We start from the raw sequence: 26,567 nt of genomic DNA, 5'->3' as shown, positions 1-26,567 counted from the left end.
CTGCTCAGCGTGTGCTAATCCCGCACTGGAAAATATTTTCTTTCCAGCACAGGAGGCGTTCCCATTGGCAGAGAGTAGGCGTGCCTGTGCTAATCAGATCCTGTGGGCATTTTATTGTGCAGTGCCCAATTACCACAGGAGTAGCACGAGGGCCCTGACCGCCTCCTAAATAGGTGGCAGTAAGGGTTCCTGCACTGAGGAAATGAGCACATGGCCATTACAATAAAATATAGCACGGTGGCCATTTTACCACCATGCTAAAAGTGGCTGCAGCACCCGGAAAACCCATGCGCTGACACTTTTTAGCACGGCTTGGTAAAAGGATCCCAATAAAAGAAGCACCGTGAAATCAGAGATCAAGTATTTCAGTAGGATTTAACACAGTAGAGCCCCGGATTATTCGGTTGAATATGAATAATGTATTCAGGGCACTATTCGCAGGCAAATCGAATCAAATACAAATATTTGGTACAGCCCTAATATATATATATATATATATATATATATATATTAGGGGGAGGGGAAATGTGTGCCGTTCCAGATGGAGGGTGATCAATTCTGTGTTTTGAAATCTCATTCTACTGCATTGTGGTAGTTGTGGTTTGTACTTTCTCTCTTATGAAATCATCACTTGAGGTATCAAAACAAATCTGGAGAATGTCTCAAGACATCAGAATTGGCCTAAGATTTCTCTTCAGGCACAAGTCAGGGCTTGCCCTGTCACCTCATAAACCTTGTCCTGATTATTTTTTAGGGAAATGAGATTAAAAAGTTCATATAAGAAATTGAACAAAACAGGATTCTGTGCAGATGGAAAGCGGTATGTATGTACATATACCAGTATTTAAGTTCATATTTGTGCGTGTAGTTATAGTTGCTTCTACTTACGTGCATATCTGTGTGTGTAAATACATCCAACTGTATTTATGTGCATATCTGTGTGTGTGTATATTTGCTTCTATTTATGTACTTATCTGTGTGTGTAAATATGTATGCCTATAAGCGGAGTGCCTGTTCGGCTCCTCTGTCTTATACACACATCCCCACACATATACCATTTCCTCCTCTTCCCTCTGGAAAATGTAGACCAAGAACCCCAAAATGCATGACAAGTGTATATAATGAAATGAGAGATAATGGTAAATTCTCTGTAATATCCCGGTAAAAGGACCAAGAGAAGAGGCAATTCTAGGTTAAACTGAGAACTCCAGGGTCAGGTCTACAGTCAATTTTTCAGAATGTAATTAGTCTGGTAGCAGCCAACCAGCAGCAGCTTCCAGAGCCGGCCAGTGACAGTTCAGTATTCTAATGCAGCAGGTCTTTATCAGAGCAGGCCGAGGTTCCCAAGTTAAACTTCTGCCACAAGGACCCAATGACTGCTTCAGCAGGAGACTGCACAATGAAAACAAAGATTTTCCCTCTCAGAGCCCCAGAAAATTCACTGCCTTCAAAAATTATTCTGGGACAACTGGGTGTTTGAGCATCTTCTGGACACAGATCTCTCGAACTCATCTGATGATTCTGGGCACGGGTCTCTCACACTACCACCTTTCAATGCTGTTGGGCCAGCTTTGCAGGACCTGGCTCTCCATCTGGGGGTATATGTTATAGGATTTTGTGTTTATAATCGGTGAAGCAGTTTAATCAGACAGATCCTAGGGACAGAATTTGAAGGTGAAGGGTTGACGGTCCCTTTATTCTAATGGGTCTCTTGCTATCCCAGCAATAAGGAAATGTGAAACAGAGGAGTCGCTTTCAGCTCACCACCCAGCATTTAAGGTGGAGGAAAGGCATGGAGTCCAACCTCCCAGGTACCTTCCTGCTGAACACCACCTCCCTGGGTCAGTTCTCGGAGTTAAAGGCACCAATGTACCAGTATTCTATGCAAAACCCCTTCTACAAGCTCAGCTCCCCAGGACTGAGTGCACAGCTGGCAGCCGGGACTCCTCATGGCATCAGTGACATCCTAAGCAGGCCAGGAGGCCCCCCCAACATTCTCTCAGGGTACTCCAGCATGAGCACATTCAGTGGTGTGGGCTCCCAAGGGGGGTATTATGGGCCACAAGTGGGCAACTTTCCTAAAGCAGGCAGTGACTACCCATCCCGAGGCAGGAGCTGCTGGGCAGACACAGGCCAGGACTGGAGAGGCGGAGGTCGGCAGTGCAGTAACCGTGAGTAACCAAGCTCTGATGCCAAAGTTTCAAAGGATCCACACCCTGCACAAACACTATATTTCTAGGGGACATAATGAGGGGGTGTTTTCTAGCCAGCAGCAAGTCTGGAGAACTCTGAGGGGTTTGTACAATCAAATCCCTGCCCTTCCAAGGACTGCAAGACACATTATACCCTCCTTTGCTTCTACTGTTGTGTCACCTCAGGCAAGTTTCTTTTTCTCCTTGTAGCTCAAATCTAATCCCAGCTGTACCACTTAATTTTCTGTGTTACTTTACAGAGGTCACTTTATCTTCCTGTGCCTCGTTTCTAAGCTGGGATCTGTCATTCACTCTCTGTGACTCTGGGAATATTGCCTTCTCTCCCTGCTCTAATCCCATCTCTGTCACTGACTCCGGGGTTTGATCTTTGACAAGACCATTTTTTTGCCCCGAGTTCTAATCCCAGTTCTGTCACCGATAGGGAAAAATACTGATGAAATACTTGAGGGACAGAGTGTTTACAAAACGTGTGCACAAAGTGATTTTGAGGGATTTACCCGTTGTTCCAGGTCAACAAAAAGAGCAGTTTCAACTCTAAAATGCAAAAGTGACACAAAGCTTTAGCTGTCTAAGTTTAAAGCACGGCTACCCGGAGCAAGACAGAAGTGCCAAACATAAGAGAACTAAATCAATCAAGCAAGCATTTTCTAAGTTAAAGTCAGTATTTCAGTTGTTTGTTTTGTTTTTTTTCTTTTTGGAGATCCTTCCTCTGATTCTTTATAAATGTAATTGATATCTTACCAGATGAAGACTTTGAAAACCTTTCCTTGGCCCACTTTTCAGTGACGGTTAACCCCCAGCACTCCTGCAGGCTCCTGACATCAGCTTCTTATCTACGCACCCCTAAATTAGGAGGGATTACATTTTTCTGTGGCACGTTTTGAGGTTTCATTCTTCTCTTTTTTTTTTTTTCTTTAAATAGCGTGTTTCTTTATAACTAATTAATCTGTCGAGAGTATATCTAGAGTTTTACACTGTAGTGTGATAAAGAGTCCAGTGGCAAATATTGTATCATACAAACGTCAATAAACATTCAGAAGGGCAGGTGTGGGGATAGGGGATCGGGGGGAAGAGTCTAAGAACGGAGAGAGAAGGGAGCAAGGCTATTCGGCTGGAAGAGAGCGGAGCTGACTGAAACAGCAGCAGTGTTAGGTGCATGTTCAAGGGTGAGGGCAAGTTGCCTCTGAACATTCCAAACTCACATCTTAGTTTTAATTGAGGATTTTGTAACCATAAATGGCACATTTTGAAAGCAAGAACATTCTGTTGTGACAAATCCTGGATTAGCATCTTTGCTAGCACTCAGGTGTGCGCTTTCTCCGAGTCTCTTTATATAGATTTAAAAAAAAAAAAAAAAGCGTGCAAAAGCCAACACCGTCTTTCAACTGGTTGTGTCCTCCACACGTTCAAGTCCTTCCCAATGACCTACAAATTGTATCACTGTAGAATATACGCAGTTCTTTTCTAAATAAGGCTAATTCTTGCAGCTGGTAAGGTGGGAGTCCAAGTTAAGCAATTCTAAATTCTTGGTAAGACGCTCCCAAAGCCCCGGTTTTCATTGGATTTTCTTTTTCAAGTTCTTCCCAGTTTCAGTTTGTAAATCCCAGTATTTCATTATCTTTTCCAGTTCTTTTTTTCTCCAGATCACAATCTTTTCTACATTTTATAAAACCCCTTCCCATCTAGCTTAGCTACCGCAGTGGTCCTTGGTTGGAGACAAAAGACCACACTGCTCTTTCAGGAATTGTTATGCTGCCTAGATTTGCCATCAGCCATGGAAGAGGCTCCCCTTCCTACTCCTCGCTCCCCAGGGCATGTGAACATTCCCTCTACAGCATCCCCGGACGGCCGAGGAAGCAGAAGCTAGACTTTGAATCAAACTTTCTCTCTCTTTTTATTTTACATTTTTTTATGGAGAATAACAACATACATTAGACAAACATTTATAACAACGAGGTGCCCCTTTGTCCACAGTTTGAGCCAACTATAGGCAGGCATCTCTTATCCATAATCTACTCTGCATTTTCTGTTCACAGCTTGTTTCCGGGGGGGGGGGGGGGGGGGGTTGTTCGTTCCTTCTTTGCCCAGCAGTTTTCTCCAGGACTTTAGACTTGCAGTTTAATCAGAATCAACCTCTATTAAGTTAAGGTGCTGTAATTATTCAATTACAGCTGTTCAAAGGGGTAATGATGTGCACAGAGCAAATGCTTTCGGTTCATTTGGCCTCTGCCCCCCCCCCCCCCCCCCCCATTTTCAGACCTTTTGTTGCTTTGTTTCATACATTCACTTTAATTAAAAAAAAAACCGTAATGAATATTAGACTTAACATATGCACAATGTTATGTGTTAATTCATAGTTAATGTTAAACTGATTTAGCAATGCACTAAAAAAAATGTTAAGGTTCACAAAGGGGTTTCCCCAGTTTATATCCTCTCCCAATTCCTAAACTGCAGTTCCCTCCAGGATCACCTAACAGGGACCCTGAGTCTGGCTACTAGGAGTCACTATGGAGGAATGGCTGGGACTCCCTTTTCCCAGGGGCTGTGTATGCCACCTGTGCTCAATGCCCAGCTGCCCCAGGGAGTAAAAGACCTCAACCAGGAACTGAGCAAGGGCTCCTGCCTGGCACTAACCACTTATTTTGTACCTAGGGAAACGGAGGGTTAAGTGACTTGCCCAGGAGTTGCAATGGGAATCAAACCAGTTCCCCTGGATCAAGGGCCACTGCATTAGCCACTAGGCCACTCCATTCATCTGTTACTAAGCCGCAGTAGTGTTTTCAGCTCACGGTAAATGCAGAGACGTCCATGGAAATATAATGGGCATCTTAGAATGTACTGCCAGCTGATTTCGACTGTGGCCTAGTAAAAGAACCCCCTTACTTTCTTAAAATACTTTACCAGCATTATTTTGGTTCTTCATTTTTCTATTTCTCCTCCACTTAAGAGACTTCCCAGCCCATTTCTATCCTCCCCCACCCTCTAAAGCTGACTCTCTTCAGGTCACCTCTAATCTTATCACTGCCTCCACGCTTTCCACCTCCCCACTTCAGTCCATGTCTATCCTGTATTCCCTCTTGTTTTATCATAGTAACATAGCAAATGATGGCAGATAAAGACCTATGTGGTCCATGCAGTCTGCCTAATAAGGCAGCAAGAATTGTACCTGCCACTCCATGCAGGTTACACTCCTTCATAATTACAGGCTGGCATCAGAAATAGGGCAGTCGGCAATATGCCGATTGTATTTTAACCCAATACCTTTTATTTCTTATTACGGAAATTAACTCTCTGTACCTGATTACCTAATCCACTCTGTCACCTCCATTATAACTTTGTATTTCTCTTTCCGGAATTGGTGATCACCATTACAGAACAATGTAAGCCACACTGAGCCTGAAAATAGGTGGGAAAATGTGGGATACAAAGAGGCATATTTTCAAAGCACTTTGGGAGGCTAAATTCCATAGGTTTCTATGGAACTTTGGAAGGCTAAGTGCTTTGAAAATATGCCTCAAAGGCTACAAATAAATAAATATGCCACCATGCCAACTGTTCCTGAACTCTTCTTTTTGGCGCCACTCCTACACTGTTCAAATTAGATGTAATATGTTCTAGTCTTTTGTTTTCTTCTTGTTAGTGCAAACTTTAATCAAGATACTACAAATATGATCTATATAGATTAGAATATATTTTATATTGTGGGTGCAAGGCAGTGGAATTTGTTGCCCTTTAATTTAAGAGGTACGACTTCACTTCTTCAGATCCGTAAACATTTGAAGGCTTTCCTTTTTGCCCGGGCTTCTACAGTGATTTAAAGCTAGGTGTTTAGGCTCCCTATTGTTTTAGTGACGGATTTATTTTAGTCAAGAATTTTTCATTGCATCTGTATGTGTATGTCTTCTTTTAAAATTATTTTATGTATGTTCTGCTGTGATCTGCCGAGAGTTGTAGGAGTGTGCAGAATAGAAAATTTTAAAATAATACAGATATTTTTTTTTCCCAAAATAATGAATTTGGATCTCTAAAATTAGAAAATCAACCATACTCATTTCTTTTCACATGTATCTGTACTGATATAAACAATTATGCTTTGACTTGTTTATTGAACTTGACAACAAAATAGCCACGTATACGCTAAACTCCAAAGTATATCTCATATTGTGCACTATCATGCAAACAAATGCACTTTCTTTTTCTTTTCCCCCAAACCCTACTAACCAACCCTCCCCCCATAATAATCCCTTTCCTTCTTGCTTTCTTTATATTTTAGACTACCTTCCAAAAACCTGGTATGAGGGAACTAAGTCACACACCAGATGCTCTAAGTATCTACAGCTCAATGCAACTTGACACTCACTGGAATACCTGTAGAAAACCTACCCCACCAACCTACCCCCCCCCCCCCCCCAACAGCAACTGGTTGACCACATAATCTGCTCCTTCCCAGCACTTCTTTTTATCTTCTGTGAAGTCCAATAGGTCTCCTAGGTATTCTGAAAAGCTTATTCTTGGGTTTTTTAAATAACTTTTTTTTTTAATGAAGACACACTTAAATACAATTGAGAATAATTTTATAAAACATGTTTCACTTGTGGAAAATGTTTATTATATATACACATCTAAAAGCATGCTGACAAAATCATGTGTGTTTTCATATGATCTGTGCATAGGAACTCCTGGGGGGGGGGGGGGGCATAGTTTGAGCAGAATAGAGAGCAGCTGCAATGTTATGTGAATATTTTATAGAATATACATCTATATGCATAGAGTACATATATGTATTTGCAGCTTCTTCAGAGCAGGTGTACACTTGTGCATGAGGGTTTGTGCACTACTGGTGCTGGTTCTGGATGCCTATTTTATAAGTTCATATGTGCCTTTACAAAACAGGCATTTTTTGAGAATTTTTACGACTGCCAGCCATTGTGCTGTTTTCATCTTATCCTCAGCAATTCATTAATGGCGCAATAATCAAAATACTAAACACATTATTTACTTGTTTATCACATTTTGATTGTTCCCCTCCCTTCTCTGCATGGGTGAAAGTGGACAACAGTCCCTACAGTTTTACTCACGTATAAAAAAGGGTGCAGTCAGGTGAGGGAAGTTATGCAGAGACTGCATTTCAAATCTTCAATATTTTGCAGTGTTCTTTGCACTCACTCCCACGCAGATACAAAGTATGCCAGTACCTTACACCTGTATCATGCTTGCTTGCCCTCATTTTCAAACATAGGCTACAAAGTTTTTCAAGTCCCACAGTCAGCGTCGTGAATGCCATCACAATACAGTTCCAGGTTGACATTTAGTATAACTGTCACATAAGTCACTTTCGAAACCTCACCCCTTCACCATATCCAATAATTATTTCAGACCTTATTATAGGTGTCAAGATCTTTCAAATCATATGTTAAATATTTCAGTAGAAAAGAATGGTCAAATTGTAAGCTCTTTGAGCAGGGACTATCTTTCTTCTATGTTTGTGCAGCGCTACGTACGCCTTGTAGCGCTATAGAAATGCTAAATAGTAGTAGTAGTAAATATTTCAGTAGAAAAGAATGGTCAAATGAACTACATGTATTAACAATCACAAGCTTCTGTGTACTCCTTCAACATCTGAGAAGAAATATTGAAGAGGAACACATACACCGAGCTTTAGAAGTAAAACACGTTACACTTTACCATTTCTTATTTGTACAATACTGCTTCAGTGACCACAATGCAGTCAAACTCAACATCTTCAGAAGAGAAACTATGCAAATGAATGTCCATTGCAAAAATAGTTCGCTATAGAAAAGGCACAGCCAAACCAAGGAAGCCAATCAGCACTGCGAAGATACATCCAAGTTGGTAAATGTTTGCATGCAACATGGGATCAATTTAATAAGACCATATGAGGCTCAGAATAAATATATACCATCAATCAAAAAGACTCCAAGGTGTCCACAAATAAGCCAGTATGATTAAAGAGACTGTTAGAGAAAAAAGAACCAATAGAAAAGAGGGAAGTCATACAAACTTAAATGTAAAATGAACAAGGCAGTCCAAAAAATTTTTTAGGAGCACCTGGATAAAGAAATATAATAAATCATATTTTAAAAATTTGCCAAAGGGGTTTACCAGGGTAAATAAGTACTATTTAGAGCAGGGATTCTCAACTCAGTCCTCAGGACACACCAACCCAGTCAGGTTTTCTGGATATCCACAATGAATATGCATGAGATAAATTTGTGTGCACTGCCTCCGTTGTATGCAAAGCTATCTCATGCATATTCACTGTGGATATCCTGAAAACCTGACTATCTGGTTGTGTCCTGAGGTCTGGGTTGAAAACCCCCTGCTTTAGATGGATTAAAAGGAAATGCTTAGTAAACTCACAAAAACATGATGCAGTATCGGTGCTACAGTGATGAAGTTGGGGTTAGAACCTGTGAATGTGAAGAAAGACTGTATGGACACACTGAGAGTGACAGAGATGTGAGCAGAACACCTCTGTTTAAGGAATTATGTCACAGTCTGCAGCCTTTCCTCTTAGGTAGGAAGAGGGATGAGTAATATTAATGTCGTTTCATTCTCTATATCAGCAAAATTCGCCCTTTCCTTTCTGAGCACACTACCAGAACACCCTCATCCACACTCTTTATCACCTCTCGCTTAGACTATTGCAACTTGCTTCTCACAGGTCTCCCACTTAGCCATCTCTCTCCTCTTCAATCAGTTCAAAATTCTGCTGCACGACTAATATTCCGCCAGTGTCGTTATGCTCATATTAGCCCTCTCCTTAAGTCACTTCACTGGCTTCCTATCAGTTTCCGCATACAGTTCAAACTCCTCTTATTTACCTATAAGTGCATTCACTCTGCAGCTCCTCAGTACCTCTCCACTCTCATCTCTCCCTACATTCCTCCCTGGGAACTCCATTCACTGGGTAAATCTCTCTTATCTGCTCCCTTCTCCTCCACTACTAACTCCAGACTCCGTTCCTTTTATCTTGCTGCACCATATGCCTGGAATAGACTTCCTGAGCTGGTACGTCAAGCTCCATCTCTGGTCGTCTTCAAATCTACGTTAAAAGCCCACCTTTTTGATGCTGCTTTTAACTCCTAACCCTTATTCACTTTTTCAGAACCCTTATTTTACCATCCTCACTTTAATATTCCCTTATCTCTTGTTTGTCCTGTTTGTCTGTCCTAATTAGATTGTAAGCTCTGTTGAGCAGGGACTATCTCTTCATGTTCAAGTGTACAGCGCTGCGTACATCTAGTATTGCTTTAGAAATAAGTAGTAATATTTAGCTTGCAGCAGTCAGCATTTTTTTTAAATGCTGACCGTCATCAGCTGAATTAGACCCATATTGGTATACCGCATATTCCAAAATACAAGAGTCTAAGCAGTGTACATTAAAATCAATAACATAAAACCAACAAAGAGAAAAAAGGAATGCCATTAAATACAGGACAGAACACAAGCATTCATTCAAAGGACATGATAGCAAAATTAGGGGCCCTTTGCTACGCCGCGTGTCTACGAGCGCCCGTGTGCCAAAATGGAGTTACTGCCCAACTACCGCGTGGCTCTTGTGGTAGTTTCATTTTTGGCACACGTCCGATATGTGTGTCTGAAACGTTTTTTATTTTCAGGTGCGCGTAATGGATGCACGCCAAGTGGCATTTGACGCGCATAGGTCATTACCGCCTAGATTCTTTACCGCTAGGTCAATGGCTGGCGGTAAGGTCTCAGAACCAAAATGGACGTGCGGCAATTTTGATTTTGCCGCACATCCATTTTTTTTTGGGGGGGGGGGGGGAAGCTAAAAAATGGATCGGTGTGCCCAAAACCCGCGCCTACACTACCGCAAGCCATTTTTCAGCGCCTTAGTAAAAGGACCCCCAAATCACAGTAAGCTAGGCACCAACTGAGCTACTAAACTTTGGCTACAAGGTACCAACACTAAATGTCTGGATCTGGGTGACCTCCAGGTACTGCCAGTATTCAGTGGTAGTACCCAAATAGCTTCCTGGTTAACTTAAGATACCTTTTTTGCTGTCCCAAGATAACTAGGTAGTTATCTGGGTATGGCTGATGAATACCAGCAGTGCCTTGATAACTCCCAGCCTGCCCTGGCACAATGTTGTGTTGGTCAGAGCAGATATTCGGCAGCAATCTCTAGCTTAGGGCCACTGAATATCTGCGCCCAGCCTGGTCAGCATGGTTTAACTGCCCAGTTACACCATGCACAATATAAACTGCCTAGATTATAAACACTCTAAGGAAGGGATTAATATGTAATTTAACATAGTAAAGCTTCCTGAAGACAAGAAGCGCTGAGTCAGATTAAGGTCCATCAAGTTTGTATCTTGTCTCTGGCCGATCCTGATAAGTAGATCAGACTTCTCACAAATCATTTCAAGGAACAAGTGATGGATTTCCCAAGTTTACCTAGCTAATAATTTTTAAAGCGCATTTCTTTTGTGATTTTGTTTAAACTTCTTTTGAATCCTACTAGATTAGTCACCTTGTCCATGTTCTGCAGGAACAAATCCCACAGCTTAATTGTGCACTGCATGAAAAAATACTTCCTACAATTTGTTTTCAATCTTCTGACTGATAGTTTCATGGAATGTCTTCTTCTTGTTTGAAAGATTAAACAATGGCTCTCTATTTAACCATTCTACCCAATTTATAAACCTCTATTGAATCTCCTCTTATTTGTCTCTTTTCCAAGTCAAAATGCCCTAACTTGTTTAGCCTCTCTTCATAACGCAGGTGTTCTATCCTCTATCATTTTTGTTTCCCTGCTCTGAACTTCTTCTAAGTCTGCTATATTCTTTTTGCAATTAGGTGACCAGAACTGCACGCAATATTCAAGATGCAGTCGGACCATAGACCTATACAGAGTCATAATGATATTCTCAATTTTGTTCCCCATTCCTTTTCAAATACCCCCTAACATTCTATTTTCTTCTTTTTTTTTTTACGAGCCACAACATCTTGGGCTGAAAAATTCAATGTATTGTCCATATCTCCAAGATTTTATTTCTTGGGGAATGACTTCTAGTTCAGGACCCAGTATTTTATACCTGTAATTGAGATTGTTTTGCTCTATGCACATCAATTCGCACTTGTCCACATTACATGTCATCTTCCATTTAGATCCAGAATTATTTTAGACTAGGAGACTGAGTAATTTCTTACAATCATCTGTTATTTTAACAGATTTGAATAATTTTGTCTCAACTGGTAATCTAATACTTGACTTGTTGCTCCTTTCTCCAGATCATGTATGGATATTGTAATTAAAACAAACCCTTGGAGCACTCCACAACTGAACCTGTTCCATTTGAAAAACTGGCCATTTAGTACCAATCTATTTCCTGTCTTTTAGGCAGTTTGCAATCCACAACAGGGCACTGCCTCCTATCCCATGGCTTTTTAATTATCTGCAAATCTTTCAAAAGAGACAATGTCAAATGCCTTTTGAAAATCCATGGGAGTTGTAATGACATGGACTGTTTACTATAAGTGAGCATAGTAGGCATTAACTGCCCTCCAGACAGCTTGGGAAATGGAGAGAGGTCTCCTGGGGGCTACTTATTACAGCTGAGCAGATTAATCATTAGCTGCCCTCCAGCTGTATAAGAGGGTGTGAATGACTGTGCACAGGGCTAGCTCTATATTAGAAAGCTCCAGGGAATTCTATAAATGGCTGCCTCCATTTAGGTGCCCTATTGCTATGTTGTGAGAGCCTATTCTATAATAGAAACTGGCATAACTGCAGTCACGTTAATGTGGTAAAGGTGCGCATAATTTACAGTATTCTGTAAGTTATGTGCATAAGTGGGATCCCCTGCCAATTTTCCACCCTTGTCAATACCCTCCTGCATTTATGCATTATGCTACTTATGTGCCCTTACAGAATAGTGTTTAGGCATCCTCCTAACACTTATGAACGTAAGTGCACACTTACCAAAACAAATTCTAGTAGGGGTGCAGTTATCAACATAGGCTACCATTAAGACGTGTTATTTTACCATTAACTCGTGCTATTTTTGTGCAGGTCCCATTTTATGCAATGAGACCTAGTTACTAATAACTAGGGTTAACAGTAAAATAACCTATTTTACCAGTAGTCCATGTTGATAACTTACACCCTTAATTAAAGAAACAAAATGTCTCTAGAAATTGAAATCACTGCTGAATGTAATAAAAGTTATCCATGAAAGTGCTAGTAGGAGTATAGTTATCAATGTGGGCTACTGTAAAGATGTGTTATTTTACTACTAACTCGTGTTATTTTAGCACAGGTCAAATTTTATAGAATGAGACCTAGTTACTAATAATTGGGGTTAACAGTAAAATAACCCATCTTAACGGTAGCTTACTCCCCCATATTCTGTAATTTTACATGCGCAAGTGACACATAAATGTACATATCCTGTTATAAAATTTCCCTATCAACTAGCTCACCTTTTAGCTATATTTGCTTACACCGTTAAAAATAAATTCTAATTAGTAAAGTAATGCTAGTCTTTGCTGAATCCATGTTGACTCATTCCCATTTAGAATATTGTGTACAGATCTGGAGAACACACTTTCAAAAAGATATAAACAGGATGGAGTAGGTCAAGAGGGAGGCTCCTAAAATGGTCAGTGGTCTTCAACATAAAGTGTATAGGGACAGACTTAACGATATCCCGCCTTTGGAAGAAAGGCGGGAGAGGGGAGATATGTTAAAGACATTTAAATACCTATGCAGCATAAATGCACAGGAGCAAATCTTTTCCAACTGAAAGGAAGCTCTGGAATGAGGGTGCATAGAATAAAGGTGAAAGGGGATTGACTCAGAAGTAACCTGAGGAAATACTTCTTCATGGAAAGGGTGGTAAATTTGTGGAATGACCTCGATAGAAATGGTGGACATGAAAACAGTATCTGAACTCATCAAAGCTTGGGACAAGTACATAGGATCTCTAAGGGAGTGATAGGGAGAATAGATGGTATGGACTGGCAGACTGCATAGGCCATATGGTCTTTATCTGCCTACATTTTTCTCTGTTTCTAAGCTGTGTATATCTGTATGGTCAATAAATTTGTTTTATTTTTAGAATAGTTTCTCACTCAGCAGATCAGCCCTGGAGCTGTTTTTAAAAACTGACATTTCACTGGCCCCCTTCCAGTCCTCAGGTACTATGGCTGCTTTGAATGGTAGGTTACAGATAAACTAGTAACAGGTTAATAATTTCATGTATGAACTTTTTCAGAACTTTGAGGTGAATATTATCTGGTCCTTGTGATTGATTACTCTTTAGTTCGTTAATTTGCGCTATTACATCTTCTAGATTTACAGTTCTTCACTTTTTCGCTCCAACACATCCATAACAGAAACCAACTTTGTCAGGGTTATGAGTCCAGTGGTGTGCTGGAGCAGGCTCTCACAGGCTCTCAAGAGCCGTTTGTTAAGTTTTTAAGAATTTTGGGAGCCGGTTCTCCATGGCTACTTTAACAAATGGATCCCAAAATGTGGGCTTGGGCCCCTCCTGAATTCTCTTTTACTTTGCTGGCGAGAGAGAGCCCCCTGTTAACAATTTACCAGCACACCCCTGGTTATGACCCCAACATCTTCCTCAGTAAAGAATGAGGTACAGAGTCCACTTAGTTTCTCTGCTATTTCCTTATCCTCCCCTTCAGCACTCATTTTACCCCTTGGTCAAAATGACGTCCTTACAAACTTTTTGTTTCAAATATACTTGAAAAGGTTTTTCATTCTACAGCAAACTTCTGTTCAGTCTCTCTTAGCCTGCCACATTACTGTTTTACATCTAACTTGCCAGTGCTTGTGCTAATCCCTGTTTTCCTCATTTGGATCTGCTTTCTATTTTCTGAAATATGCCCTTTTAGCTTTCGCTGCCTCTTTCACCTCACCATTAAACCACACTAGCACTTGTTTGGTCTTTGTTCAATGCATCTGGGCTTCCAAAGTGGTCTTTTTAAATACAATCTGGCCAATATTCAAAACTATTATGCTATGAGTTTCTCTGTTTGGGCAGACTGGATGGACCGTACAAGTCTTTATCTGCCGTCATCTATGTTACGTTATGTTATTTAACTGCACTCAGGAAAACAGCGAAGATGACTCAAAAATGAACTGACGATGCTTCAAAGGATCTATGAATTTTTTGCACAACGTATGTTATTTAACCGGCCAGGAACAGCTCCTGGCTGGTTAAATAGCATTTTAGCACCTAACTGCGGATATTCAGCGGGAGATAACTGGTTATCTCCCGCTGAATATTCACGGTTAGTGGCTAGCCATTAACTTGACCACGTCACATGACATATCTGGTTAGGTATGGATTTTCAGCACCAAACTGGCTATTTTTTTAGCACTTAAAATAAGGTGCAAATGTAGCAGGCCTACCTTTAGCCAATAAGCACTTAATAACATTAAGTGTTGTCATACTAGGCCAACCGAAGGCCCTTCAAGCCCAGTATCCTGTTTCCAAAGGTGGCCAATCCAGGTCAGAAGTACCTGGCAAGATCCTAAAACAGTACATTATATGCTGCTAATCCTAGAAATAAGCAGTGGATTTTCCCAATCCATCTTAATAATAGCTTATGAACTTTTCTTTTACGAAGATATCCAAACACGGCTACCACACTCCAAACCTTTTTTAAAACTCCCTAAGCTAACTGCTTTTACCACATTATCTGACAACAAATTCCAGAGTTTAATTATACTTTGAGTGAAGAAATATTTTCTCCAATTTGTTTTAAATTTACTACTTTGTAGCTTCATTGTGTGTCCTCTAGTCCTAGTATTTTTGGAAACAGTAAACAAGCGATTCACGTCTACTGTTCCACTCCACCCATTATTTTAAATATCTTTATCATATCTCCCCTCAGCCGTCTTTTCTCCAAGCTGAAGAGCACTAGCCACTTCAGCCTTTCCTCACAGGGAAGTTGTCCCATCCCTTTTATCATTTTCATCACCCTTCTCTGTACCTTTTCTAATTCCACTATATCTTTTTTGAGATGCGGTGGCCAGAATTGGACACAGTATTCAAGGTGTGGTCGCACCATGGAACGATACAAAAGCATTATAACATCCTCGTTTTTGTTTTCCATTCCTTTCCTAATAATTCCTGACATTCTATTTGCTTTCTTCATCACTGCCGCACACTGAGCAGAGGGTTTCAATGTATCGTCAGCAATGACACCTAGATCCCTTTCTGAGTCAGTGACTCCTAATGTGGAGCCTTGCATCACGTAGCTATAGTTTGGGTTCCTCTTTCCCAAATGCATCACTTTGCACTTGCTCACAATAAAAGTCATCTGCCATTTGGATGTCCAGTCTTCCAGTCTCCTAAGGTCCTCTTGCAATTTTTCACAATCCTCTTGCAAATTAACAACTTTGAATAACTTTGTGTCATCAGCAAATGTAATTACCTCACTAGTTATTCCCGTATCTAGATCATTTATAAATATGTTAAAAAGCAGCAGTCCCAGCACAGACCCCTACGGAATCCCACTATCAACCTTTCTCCACTGATAATACCAACCATTTAACCCTAATCTCTGTTTTCTTTTAACCAGTTTTTAGGTTTAAACATTTTTATTAATGACAGTGCCAAACTTACTTCAAATTACAGTGTTGAATACATAGCGATTCAACCATTCACACTCTAACATTGATTCCTTTAGTTAGTACAGTCATTAACCTTTTTACCCCTTCCTCCCCCCCCCCCCCCCCGTAACATAACAATAGATCACTTGGAACTTAACATCATTCTTCTGCAACTTATTCATAACACAGTAAATTTTAACAAGTATATCTTTATCCCACCCCTAACATGATTCCATCCCCCCACTCCCTCCTCCCCTTCTTCCCCTCCCCCCTTTGCCCCCCTTATTTCCTATTCCAATATTGCTATTCAGTACATTCATCTATCTGCTACAACACATTAAGCACCAAGCTCTTCGCCCGCTGTGATAGGGTATCTAGATTTTTAGGAATTTATTTTTCTTTTTGAATGATCTGTTAACTTCCTTCGCCTCCCACATCATCAGCTGATGGATAAGGTTTCGCCAATGCCAAAATTCTGGTCCTGTATCAGCCGTCCAATACTTCAATATACATTTCCTAGTTAATAAGTTAAGTTTACAAATTAACATAGTTTCCTCAGAGGTTATTCCCCGAAATGACCCAGGCTTATCTAGCAGAAGCTGGACTGCGGATCCTGTCATATCCCGACCTAGTAGGTTCGAAATGTAATTGGTGGTTTTCCCCCAAAATTGCCTGATTATCCTGCACCCCCAAAATGCATGGTAAAATGTATTGTCTGTTCTGCCACAACACCTGCACGTCGGTGAAGCCACCCCCCACCCCCAAATTTTGCGAGCTGCACCTGGGACATGTACGCGCGGTGTATCACCCTAAACGCACACTCCCTATATATTGCTCCACTAATCATTTTGGGAATCCCTTTCAAGTGTTGAGTGATATTCCATGTTCTCAGACTAACTCCTAAGTCTTCTTCCCATCGGCTCTTCAACTGTATGTACTTGTGGGGGGTCGAGTGTTGCCAAAGTGCCCTATGTATACCTGATATAGATGGTTCTTCTTCCAGTATTTCCTCAAAAAACTTTTCAGCTTCTCCCTCGGTTTCTGTGCCAGTCTATCCGAACCTATAGAGTGCAAATAGTGTTTCAATTGGTAGTAGGCGTATATATCCCCCCACCCATCATTATTTCTGCTCAGTAGTTGTTTCAGGGATTTTATTTCCCCAGTATCCAGTACCACGTCTTTTATACACCTCAACCCCATTTCTTCCCATCTTAAGAATGTACTGTTGTCCACCCCTGGTCTAAACGTAGGGTTCCCCCGGATGAAAGTCATCAATTCTGTAAGTCCCTCCCCTATACCTAGGGTGCCCTGTAACCACCGAGTCACCTTCATCAAAGGCCTCAGCAATACGCTGCTTTTATGTGGCAGTGGGACCTCTTGAGGCTTAACTTGCATGAGTGATTGAATCTTATACAGGTGAAAGAAGGCACTCTCCAACCGTGTTGGAGTGTAGTATGTAGAGTCAAAAACCCAGTCATGGACATATCGCAACAAGCAGGCCATATTATAAAATTTCAAATTGGGCAGACCCAGTCCTCCTTGATTCCAGCCTCCCAGCATCAGTTGGTATTTCATCTTTGCCTTTTTACTCCCCCAACAAAATTTCACTACCATTCCGTACAACGTTCTTAGATCTTTACCGCTCAAGTATACTGGGATAGTCTGCATGACATAGAGCCATCACGGCAGAATGACCATGCGAATGAGGCTCAGTCTCCCTATAAGTGATAACGCATTCCAACTTTCTAATTGCTGACGAGTCTGTGTTAACAGGTTTGGCACATTAGCTGAATATAAATCTGTTGTCATAGGTGTCAGCGTTATGCCCAGGTACCTAAAAGACCCTCCCGCCCAACGGAGCGGGAAGAGCCCTGGCCAGCCCGATATTAATAGCTATAGCTTCAGACTTTTCTAAATTGAGTTTGAACCCCGAGTAGTCTCCGTATTCATTAAAGACTTCCAGCAAATCTTTCAGGGACTCCACCGGGTTCGTCAACATTACCAACAGATCGTCTGCAAATGCAGCAAGTTTGAATATATGGTTCCCAATTTGAACTCTCCGGATCCCTGGTGTTGCATAGATATCTCTAATTAATGGGTCTAAATATACAGCAAATAGCAGTGGTGATAGAGGGCACTCCTGTCAGGTGCCACGCTGTATACTCAGTTCATCAGCATAGCTTCCATCGACCATTAGTCTGGCAGTGGGCAATGTATACAGTGTTTCGATCGCCTTTAAGTACCATCCCTCGAACCCATAATTTTTTAATGTGTTAAACAAAAATCTCCACTGCACATGGTTGAAGGCCTTTTCGGCATCGAAACTAATCTTAATTGCGGGTTCAATATTCTTTTCAATTTGTTCTAATGCTGTCAATATGCGTCGGAGATTCTTGGATATGTTCCGTCCCTTGACGAATCCTACTTGCCTGTCTAACACGAGGAAGGGTAGGATCCTACTCATCCGATTTGCTAGAATTTTTGCCATAAGCTTCATCTCACAATTTAACAATGAAATTGGACAGTATGATTATGGTAGGGTGGGGTCTTTCTTTGGTTTAGGAATCAATATAATTTGAGCCACATTCATATATCTGGGGAGCTGGCCTCCCTCCACCCAAGCATTAAAGGTTTCCGTCAGCACCTGCTCAATCTCTCCCCCCAAGATTTTGTAAAATTCCACCTGGAGCCCACCCGGTCCCAGAGCTTTACCTTTCTGGCTTATACTTATTGCCCAATGCACCTCGTCTATTGTTATTGGGGCGATCAGCTTCTCACGATCATGAGCTGCAAGTACTGGGTGTTTCACTTCCTTCAAATACATTTCATTATCTAGCCCTATCTCCTCTTCCACTGAGTATAATTTTTGATAAAACTCCTTGAAGATTCCCTTAATTTCTGAGTTGGTATGACATGCTTTACCTGTTTGATCCTTTAGCGTTATAACTGATCTCGACGTTTGTTTACGGGCAATTAGTCTCGACAACATTTTCCCCCCTTTATTTCCATGTTTGTACAATTGAAACTTGTAATAGGCTTGCGATTTAGTCTCTCTCTCATGAATAAGGGAGTTTAGGGCCACTTGTGTTGCCAGCATTTCTTTCCGCAAATGTACCGATGAGTACTCACCGTACCTCTTTCTCAGGGTTTTTATGTGACGTTCTAGCCTCAGGATTTCATTATCTCTTGCTTTTTTGAATTGGCTTACAAAGCTAATAATTTCTCCTCTAAGCGTAGCTTTAGCCGCCTCCCAGAACAATACAGGGTCAACGGCAGCCATTACATTATTACGTTTATACTCTGCCCAGCTATTCTGTAAGTGATCTTTAAATCTGCTGTGGTTGGATAAATATCCAGGGAATTTCCATTGCCGGTGTTTACCCCCTGAACCTCCCGGATTCCAGCTTGCCCAGACCTCCGCGTGATCGGAAATGGTGTAGGGACCTATCTGAGCCTCTTGTACTTTACCCATGAGTGACCAGGACATTAACAGATAGTCTATCCTAGACTGCGTATTATGGGCTTGGGATAAATGTGTGTAATCCCTGTCTTGGGGGTGCAGGACTCTCCAGATATCCAATAGATCTAACAAAGAGCAAAAATTTGGCAGTCCTCTCTTCGACCAACTCTGCGGCATAGGGGTAGCCTGAGATTTGTCCATTTGTGTATCCCAGACCATATTGAAGTCTCCCCCCAGAATCAAAGGTGTTCTCTCCTCATTGGTCAATTGGTCTAATAATTTCCGATAAAATTTAGCGTCTATTTGATTTGGCGCATAAATACTTCCCCAGAGAACTTGTCTTCTTTCCACTATTGCTTTACAAAAGATATATCTACCGTCTGGGTCTCTGATCACATTGGATATCTGCCCAGCCACCCCCTTTCTAAATAATATAGCCACCCCACATTTCTTCCCTTTAGCAGGGGTAGCTATACATTTTCTTTTAACCAGTTTTTAATTCACAATAAAACACTACCTCCTATCCAATGACTTTCTAACTTCCTCTGGATTCTTTGATGAGGCACTTTGTCAAATGCCCTTTGAAAATCCAGATGCACAATATCGACTGGCTCACCTTTATCCACATGCTTGTTCACCCCCTTCAAATAAATGTAGTAGATTGGTGAGGCAATATTTCCCTTCACTAAATCCATGTTGGCTTTGTCTCATTAGTCTATGCTTATATATATGCTCTGTAATTTTGTTCTTTACAATAGTCTCTACCATTTTGCCCGGCACCGGTCTGTAATTTCCCAGATCACCTCTGGAACCCTTTTTAAAAATCGGTGTTACATTGGCCACCCTCCAATCTTCTGGTACCATGCTTGTTTTTAAATATAAATTACATATTACTAACAATAGTTCTGCAAGTTTGTTTTTCAATTGTATCAATACTCTGGGATGTATAGCATTTGGTCCAGATGATTTGCTACTCTTTAATTTGTCAAATTGCCCCATTACATCTTCCAGGTTTACAGAGATTTGATTCAGTTTCTCTGACTCGTCAGCATTGAATACTATTTGTGGCACCGGTATCTCTCCAACATCTTCCTCAGTGAACCAGCTAGTGCTAACTATTGGCTTAACTGGTTATGTTGCCATGGTCAAAAATTAAAATGGATATTAATTGCCAGTCAACAGAAAAAGCCTGGAATTGAATATCCAGATTGAACACTGGCAGTGGGTAGTGAAGTGCTGCCTGCCGCCAGCTGAATATTAGGCGGAATAAGTCCATACCTCAGGAAACTTTAAACTCTGGCAACTGCTCCTTTTAGATTTATTCTAATTTCCTCATTTTATCATGGTCCCCCTTTTTAATATTAAATGCTACAACAGCAGTTTTCTTTAGTGCCCTCCTTCCGCTGATTATGTCAAATTTGAGCACATTGTGATCACTAGTACCACGTGACCCATCATACCAGATCCTGCATTCCAGTAAAGACTAGATCTAAAAGTAGTTTCCCCTCTCGTCGGTTCCAAGACCAGCTACCTCCCATTGTTATTGTTTCCTAATTTCTGTTAGCATTTTCGTGTCTCTTCATTCAGTCTATAGCAGCACACCTCCACCACTACTTCCTTCCCCATCACAAATGGAATTTCTATTCATAAAGATTTCACATTACAATGTCAATTAGTGGCAATAATTGCTTGTTAATTGACAATTATCAGCATTGATTGGCTTGTTAACTAATTAAGTTGCACACACAAATACAGAATTTCGCACACAACTTAAGTCGTTCTATATAGAGTCCAAGGTTATATGCAGGTACTTTTTCTGTCCCTAGTGGGCTCACAATCTAAATTTTGTACCTAGGGCAATGGAGGGTTAAGTGACTTGCCCAGGGTCACAAGGAGCTGCAGTGGGAATTGAGTCCAGTTCCCCAGGATCTCAGCCCACTGCACTAACCATTAGGCCTACTCCTCCGCCAGGCCCAGATGGCATCCATCCAAACAGAAGACTTTAATATTTTTGATATCTCTATATATCTAAAATCATTGATCAGATAGGAATTGTGATATGCTGGAAAAAAGGACAACCTATATTCTTGTGATATGCTTGACGTTCCAAAACCTATTGATAAAATCCCTCACCAAAGGCTTTAAATAAAACTGATGCTGTAGGGGAAAAGTTCTTTCATGGGTCCAAACCTGGTTGAAAAATGAAAAATGAGGGGTAGGACTAACTGGTCAGTTTTCTAGTAAAAGAAGGTAAGCCAAGGTGTTCTAAAAGGATCGGTGCTGGGATCAGTGCTCTTCAATATTTCTATAATTGAACTGGGAAAGGGAGTGAACAGGAGGCAATAAGGTCTACAGATGACAGCAAAGTATTTTAAATAATCAAAACCAGAAGCTATAAAACAGAGTAATAAAGTGATGGATGAGTTTCACCATAGACTTGCAGACCTGGACATGTATACCTTGGAGGAAAAGAGAAACAGGGGTGACATGATACAGACATTCAAATACTTGAAAGGTATTAATCGCAAATGAACCTTTTCCAGAGACGGGAAGGCGGTAGAACTAGAGGACATGAATTGAGGTTGAAGGGGGGGCAGACTCAGGACTAATGTCAGGAAGTATTTTTTCACAGAAAGGGTGGTGGATATGTGGAATGCCCTCCCGCAGGAGGTGGTGGAATGAAAACGGTAATGGAATTCAGACACGCATGGGATAAACACAAAGGAATCCTGTTTAGAAGGAATGGTTCCACAGAATCTTAGCAGAGATTGGGTGGCGATGCCGGTAATTGGGGAAACAAAACGGGAGCTGGGCAGACTTCTGCGCCCTGATCATGACTGAATAGATAGGGATGGGCTGGAGTGTAAATTTTAAGGGGCTTTGATGTTAGCTTCAGAACATAGTACAAGAACAATACTGGGCAGGCTTCTACGGTCTGTGCTCTGAGAAAGGCAAGGACAAATCAAACTCTGGTATACATATAAAGTATCACATACTTTGTAAAATGAATTTATCTTGTTGGGCAGACTGGATGGACCGTACAGGTCTTTATCTGTCGTTATTTACTATGTTACTATGATAAGCACAAGGTAATACAACCCTAACCTTTCTTACAAGAATGAGTCTGGCCTTGATGTTACCCCACAGGAAAAAGATCTGAGTTAATCTGCATAGTTCTCTAAAGACATTGTCCCAGTGTGCAGCACTGTAAAGGCAGTTAGGGATTGAGAAAGGAAGACCCATCTCGTTAATAAGACTTACCACAAAGATCAACAAATGTGAACATACACCACTCCTCCACATATATTCAGAACTGTCTTATAATATCTGCTTGTTATATTATTATCATGTTCTAACACTATCTTGTTACCCATGATTCTTCTGTAATACTAAATGTCTATTTTCTAATATATCTTCACCATTCATGATGTATTGTAAGCCACATTGAGCCTGCAAAAAGGTGGGAAATGTAGGATACAAATGCAATAAATAAATAAATAGATTTACAAACTAAATAACAAAATAGAAAATATTACACCCTTAAGCAAAAATCCATGGTATGATCACATCTCGTATATACTGCAGTGGTTCTGATCAACTCATCTCTAAAAGGACATAACATATCTTTAAAAAGTAAAGAGAAAAGCAAGAAAGATTATCTTGGGGCTGAAAAGATATTGTATAAGAAACAAAAAATGGGGGTCTAAGCCTGGAAGAGAGAAGACTGAAAGGAGATACAATAGAGGTAAATAAAAGAATGAAGGTGTGGAGAAATCAAATAGGAAAGTATTAGGGAAGGAATTCTCAGTCGGGTGTTTCTCAAGCTAGACCAGGAGCACCCCCCCTCCACTTCAGTCAGTCAGCAAAACCACAATGAATATTGTATGCAGATCTATCTCATGCATATTCATTGTGATTATCCTGATATCTGACTGGCCAAAGAAACAATACCTTACAATCTTTGCAGATGTCTATAATCTTGCTTTCCTTCCCAAATGTCACCTTCATTCTAGGTTGTTCTCCCACCACCACACACACACACACTTTGGTGTTCAATTTATCTCCATCATTCTTGTACCTAAGAGGCAGATGCAGCAACCAAACGTAAAAAAATCAAAATCGTTAAAGTCCCTAACGATTTTTAAAAAACGAAGAATGCACCAAAAAAAAACGTCACACATGCTCAGATCGGTATTCAAACGTACAATGTATCAAAGAATCACAATACACATCGGTAATTGGCCCCTAAATCATGCGCAGAGCAGCCAAGCGTTTTGCTGGCTGCTCTGCACATGCTGCAAACGTAAAAACAAACAAAAAAAAAAGCCACAACACATACACGTGGCTACCCGGTCAGCAAAATCCAAAAACAAAGGATCGAGAGGGGGCAAGGGCGCTCATCAGGAGCGTCCTGTATGGACGGCCTTGCCCCCCCCCCCCCCGCTGCTCCCCACTTTCCGCCGCTCCCCTCCCCCCCCCCCCCGAAAAAGCAAAATGCTAGCTGGCTGCCCCGGTCCCCCTCCCTTCCTGTTCCTGTGTTCTGCAGAGCTAACTCCGCCTCCCGTCATTCTTTCGCACCGTGCCCCGCCCCCGCTGCCCCCCCTGAGGTCGACTACGCCGCTCCCCCCCTCCACCGAGACCCCCCTCCCTATTAACGACCCGAGCAGCGCCTCTCACCTCTTCCAGAAGCGCTGCACGGGCAGGAAGATCTATTGTGTTGGTTGTAGAGTCTCCATGACGTCTCTTCTTCCCTGGCCCAGGCCCCGCCTCCTTCTGACGTATGTTACTTACATCAGAAGGAGGCGGGGCCTAGGCCAGGGAAGAAGAGACGTCATGGAGACTCTACAACCAACACAATAGATCTTCCTGCCCGTGCAGCGCTTCTGAAAGAGGTGAGAGGCGCTGCTCGGGTCGTTAATAGGGAGGGGGGTCTCGGTGGAGGGGGGGGAGCGGCGTACTCGACCTCAGGGGGGGCAGCGGGGGCGGGGCACGGGGCGAAAGAATGACGGGAGGCGGAGTTAGCTCTGCAGAACACAGGAACAGGAAGGGAGGGGGACCGGGGCAGCTAACATTTTGCTTTTTCGGGGGGGGGGGGGGGGGGGGCAAGGCCGTCCATACAGGACGCTCCTGATGAGCGCCCTTGTCCCCTCCCGATCCTTTTTTAATTTTTTTTATTTGATGTGTTTTCTGACGTCCTTTGGACCAATCACTGCGCTTTTAGCTCTGCTAATGCGCTGGGATTGGCTCAAAGTTTGTTTATTTTTTCACTTAATGATTTTTCCTGGCACAGAGCTGTCCTAACGAGAGGTCCAGACCTCTCGTTAGATTTCCTGCCTTTTTCCTGCGTAAAGGCAATCGGAAAAGGTTAGTGCATGTCGTTTCAATGGGGTTTTCACACTAATTGCTCATCTCCATTCCGTTTTCGTTAGCTGCTGGCTTCCTCGGTAAAAGCCCTTTGATGCATGCAACGGATCAAATTTTCCTCGTTGGAGGGTCATTAAAGGCTCATTTAGCTTTAGTGCATCTGCCTCTAAGTACTCTTCACCCTTTATGTATGATCCTCCTTCCTAGAATTCATGCTTCATTCCTGGGCTCAATATATTTATACCCAATTATATGGACATCATTCTTCTGCACAGTGTACTTCACATACAAATACATAAAATCTAGTTACTGGGACCTACATTAACTGCATAGGTTGGACTGCTGATTATAAGCAGCCAGCTTAACTCAGTTAAATTTAACCAGTTAGCATTATCCAATTAAACTAATGCTGTGAACTCAGAACCTAATTTTCCCCCTCTTTCCAAGATAGTGGCCTGTTATTCCTGCACTCACACACAGTCCCAGAGAGTTTCCCTTTCAAAATTCTCTTACAGGCTCACTGGTGTATGGACCTTCAACAAAGGGATTTTAAAACTTGTCCCCTTTAGTTTGACTCAATTTGGAAATTGCTATGTTCTCCTGAAGCTCAAACTTTGCCCCCTACCCCATCCCAGCCACTGACACTTGCCTTTAAACTGACTGACACAAACCTCTCACCCTATTCTGACCCTAATCACTGACTTCAGCCCTTCATACTAAGGGACAAACTCAGAGCCCTCATTCTGTCTGTCTCCAATCACAATTCTATAAATGTGTATTTCTGATGTCTTTTATTCACAGCCCCAAATCACGTAAGTGAGAGTATTAAGAAGAAGCAGACACGGCCCACCTTCACCGGGCACCAGATCTTCGCTCTGGAGAAAACCTTTGAGCAGACCAAGTACTTAGCTGGGCCAGAACGGGCACGCCTGGCCTACTCTCTCGGCATGACAGAGTCTCAAGTGAAGGTGAGTTTGCTGCCACCCATCTCTGTGCAGGCATATCTCAAATCTTCTGTAACCAAGCATAGGCAGTGTAGATTTAATCAAACCACCAGGCTAAATAAAAAAAGGTTGTGAATGCTGAGGGCATATTCTAAGAACTGAGCCTCCCAGCGCTTGCAGCTATTGTCAAAGTTTAAAGACCAAAAGCTGACTAGCCTACCCTTTGTAATGAATAAAAACTGGCTTGATGGCTGCTGGGTAGACAGTAGTAAACTAGGGAACAAGGATGTATATACTCCAACATGCGCATAGTCCTTGAGTTCTGTCTAAACAAAAAAGTCCAGGCTGATACCTTTCTGTTCTAGGTGTGGTTCCAGAACCGAAGGACAAAATGGCGTAAGAAAAGTGCTTTAGAACCATCATCTTCAAATTCAAGAGCTCTGGGAGGCAGCATGGACCGCACAACCTCGGAGACAGAGGATGATGAATATAACAAGCCATTAGACCCTGACTCAGATGATGAGAAAATCCGTCTGCTGCTGAGGAAGCACAGGAAAGCATTCTCTGTACTCAGCTTGGGAACCCATAATGTCTGATTAGTGCAGCTCCCATGTCACAACCAAAGCTGTGCAAACATTTTACCAAGTGCACCGAAAACCCAAACTGACAGTCCATTAAACCTCCCTACAGAGTTCCCAGATCATCAGATGCCTAACTGCCCCAAGCTCTAGAACAACCGCAGCTCTGTATAGTCTCTATACATATAAAGAATTTTAAGTGTTGTTTAAGCACAATCCTTGCCCTATGGCATGAGCCTGGGTGAGGGTCACCAGGATGGCAGGAGAAGTTTTGCTGTACATGTCTGTACCATTTTATAATTCCTACTCACACATCACCTGTCCTAAAATCTTCTGATGACTATTTCCTCCACAACACACGAGTCAATAAGAGACTGATGA

The 26,567-nt window shown here is 41.7% G+C and overlaps 1 protein-coding gene across 1 annotated transcript; it reads left to right on the top strand.

Annotated features, from left to right (window-relative positions):
- Nucleotides 1-1,379: 1,379 nt before the first annotated feature.
- Nucleotides 1,380-26,535, top strand: NKX6-3 (NK6 homeobox 3). Its single transcript, XM_030202056.1, has 3 exons — nt 1,380-2,171; nt 25,466-25,632; nt 25,974-26,535. Exons 1-3 carry the CDS (start codon nt 1,793-1,795, stop codon nt 26,202-26,204), a joined length of 777 nt encoding a protein of 258 aa, XP_030057916.1. The 5' UTR covers nt 1,380-1,792; the 3' UTR covers nt 26,205-26,535.
- The last annotated feature ends 32 nt before the right edge of the window (nt 26,536-26,567 follow it).

The sequence above is a fragment of the Microcaecilia unicolor genome, chromosome 4 (assembly GCF_901765095.1).
Source record: "Microcaecilia unicolor chromosome 4, aMicUni1.1, whole genome shotgun sequence".
Classification (NCBI taxonomy): Eukaryota; Metazoa; Chordata; class Amphibia; order Gymnophiona; family Siphonopidae; genus Microcaecilia; species Microcaecilia unicolor.
Note: the sequence above shows the minus strand (reverse complement) of the source record. Positions and strands in the feature narration are given on the sequence as shown.

Excerpts from the sequence above, each read along its gene's own strand:
- NKX6-3 (XM_030202056.1), top strand. The coding sequence starts at position 1,793 with ATGGAGTCCAACCTCCCAGGTACCTTCCTGCTGAACACCACCTCCCTG. Across the intron at positions 2,172-25,465 it reads AGGTCGGCAGTGCAGTAACC|CCCCAAATCACGTAAGTGAG; the intron begins GTGAGTAACCAA and ends TTTTATTCACAG. Across the intron at positions 25,633-25,973 it reads TGACAGAGTCTCAAGTGAAG|GTGTGGTTCCAGAACCGAAG; the intron begins GTGAGTTTGCTG and ends TTTCTGTTCTAG.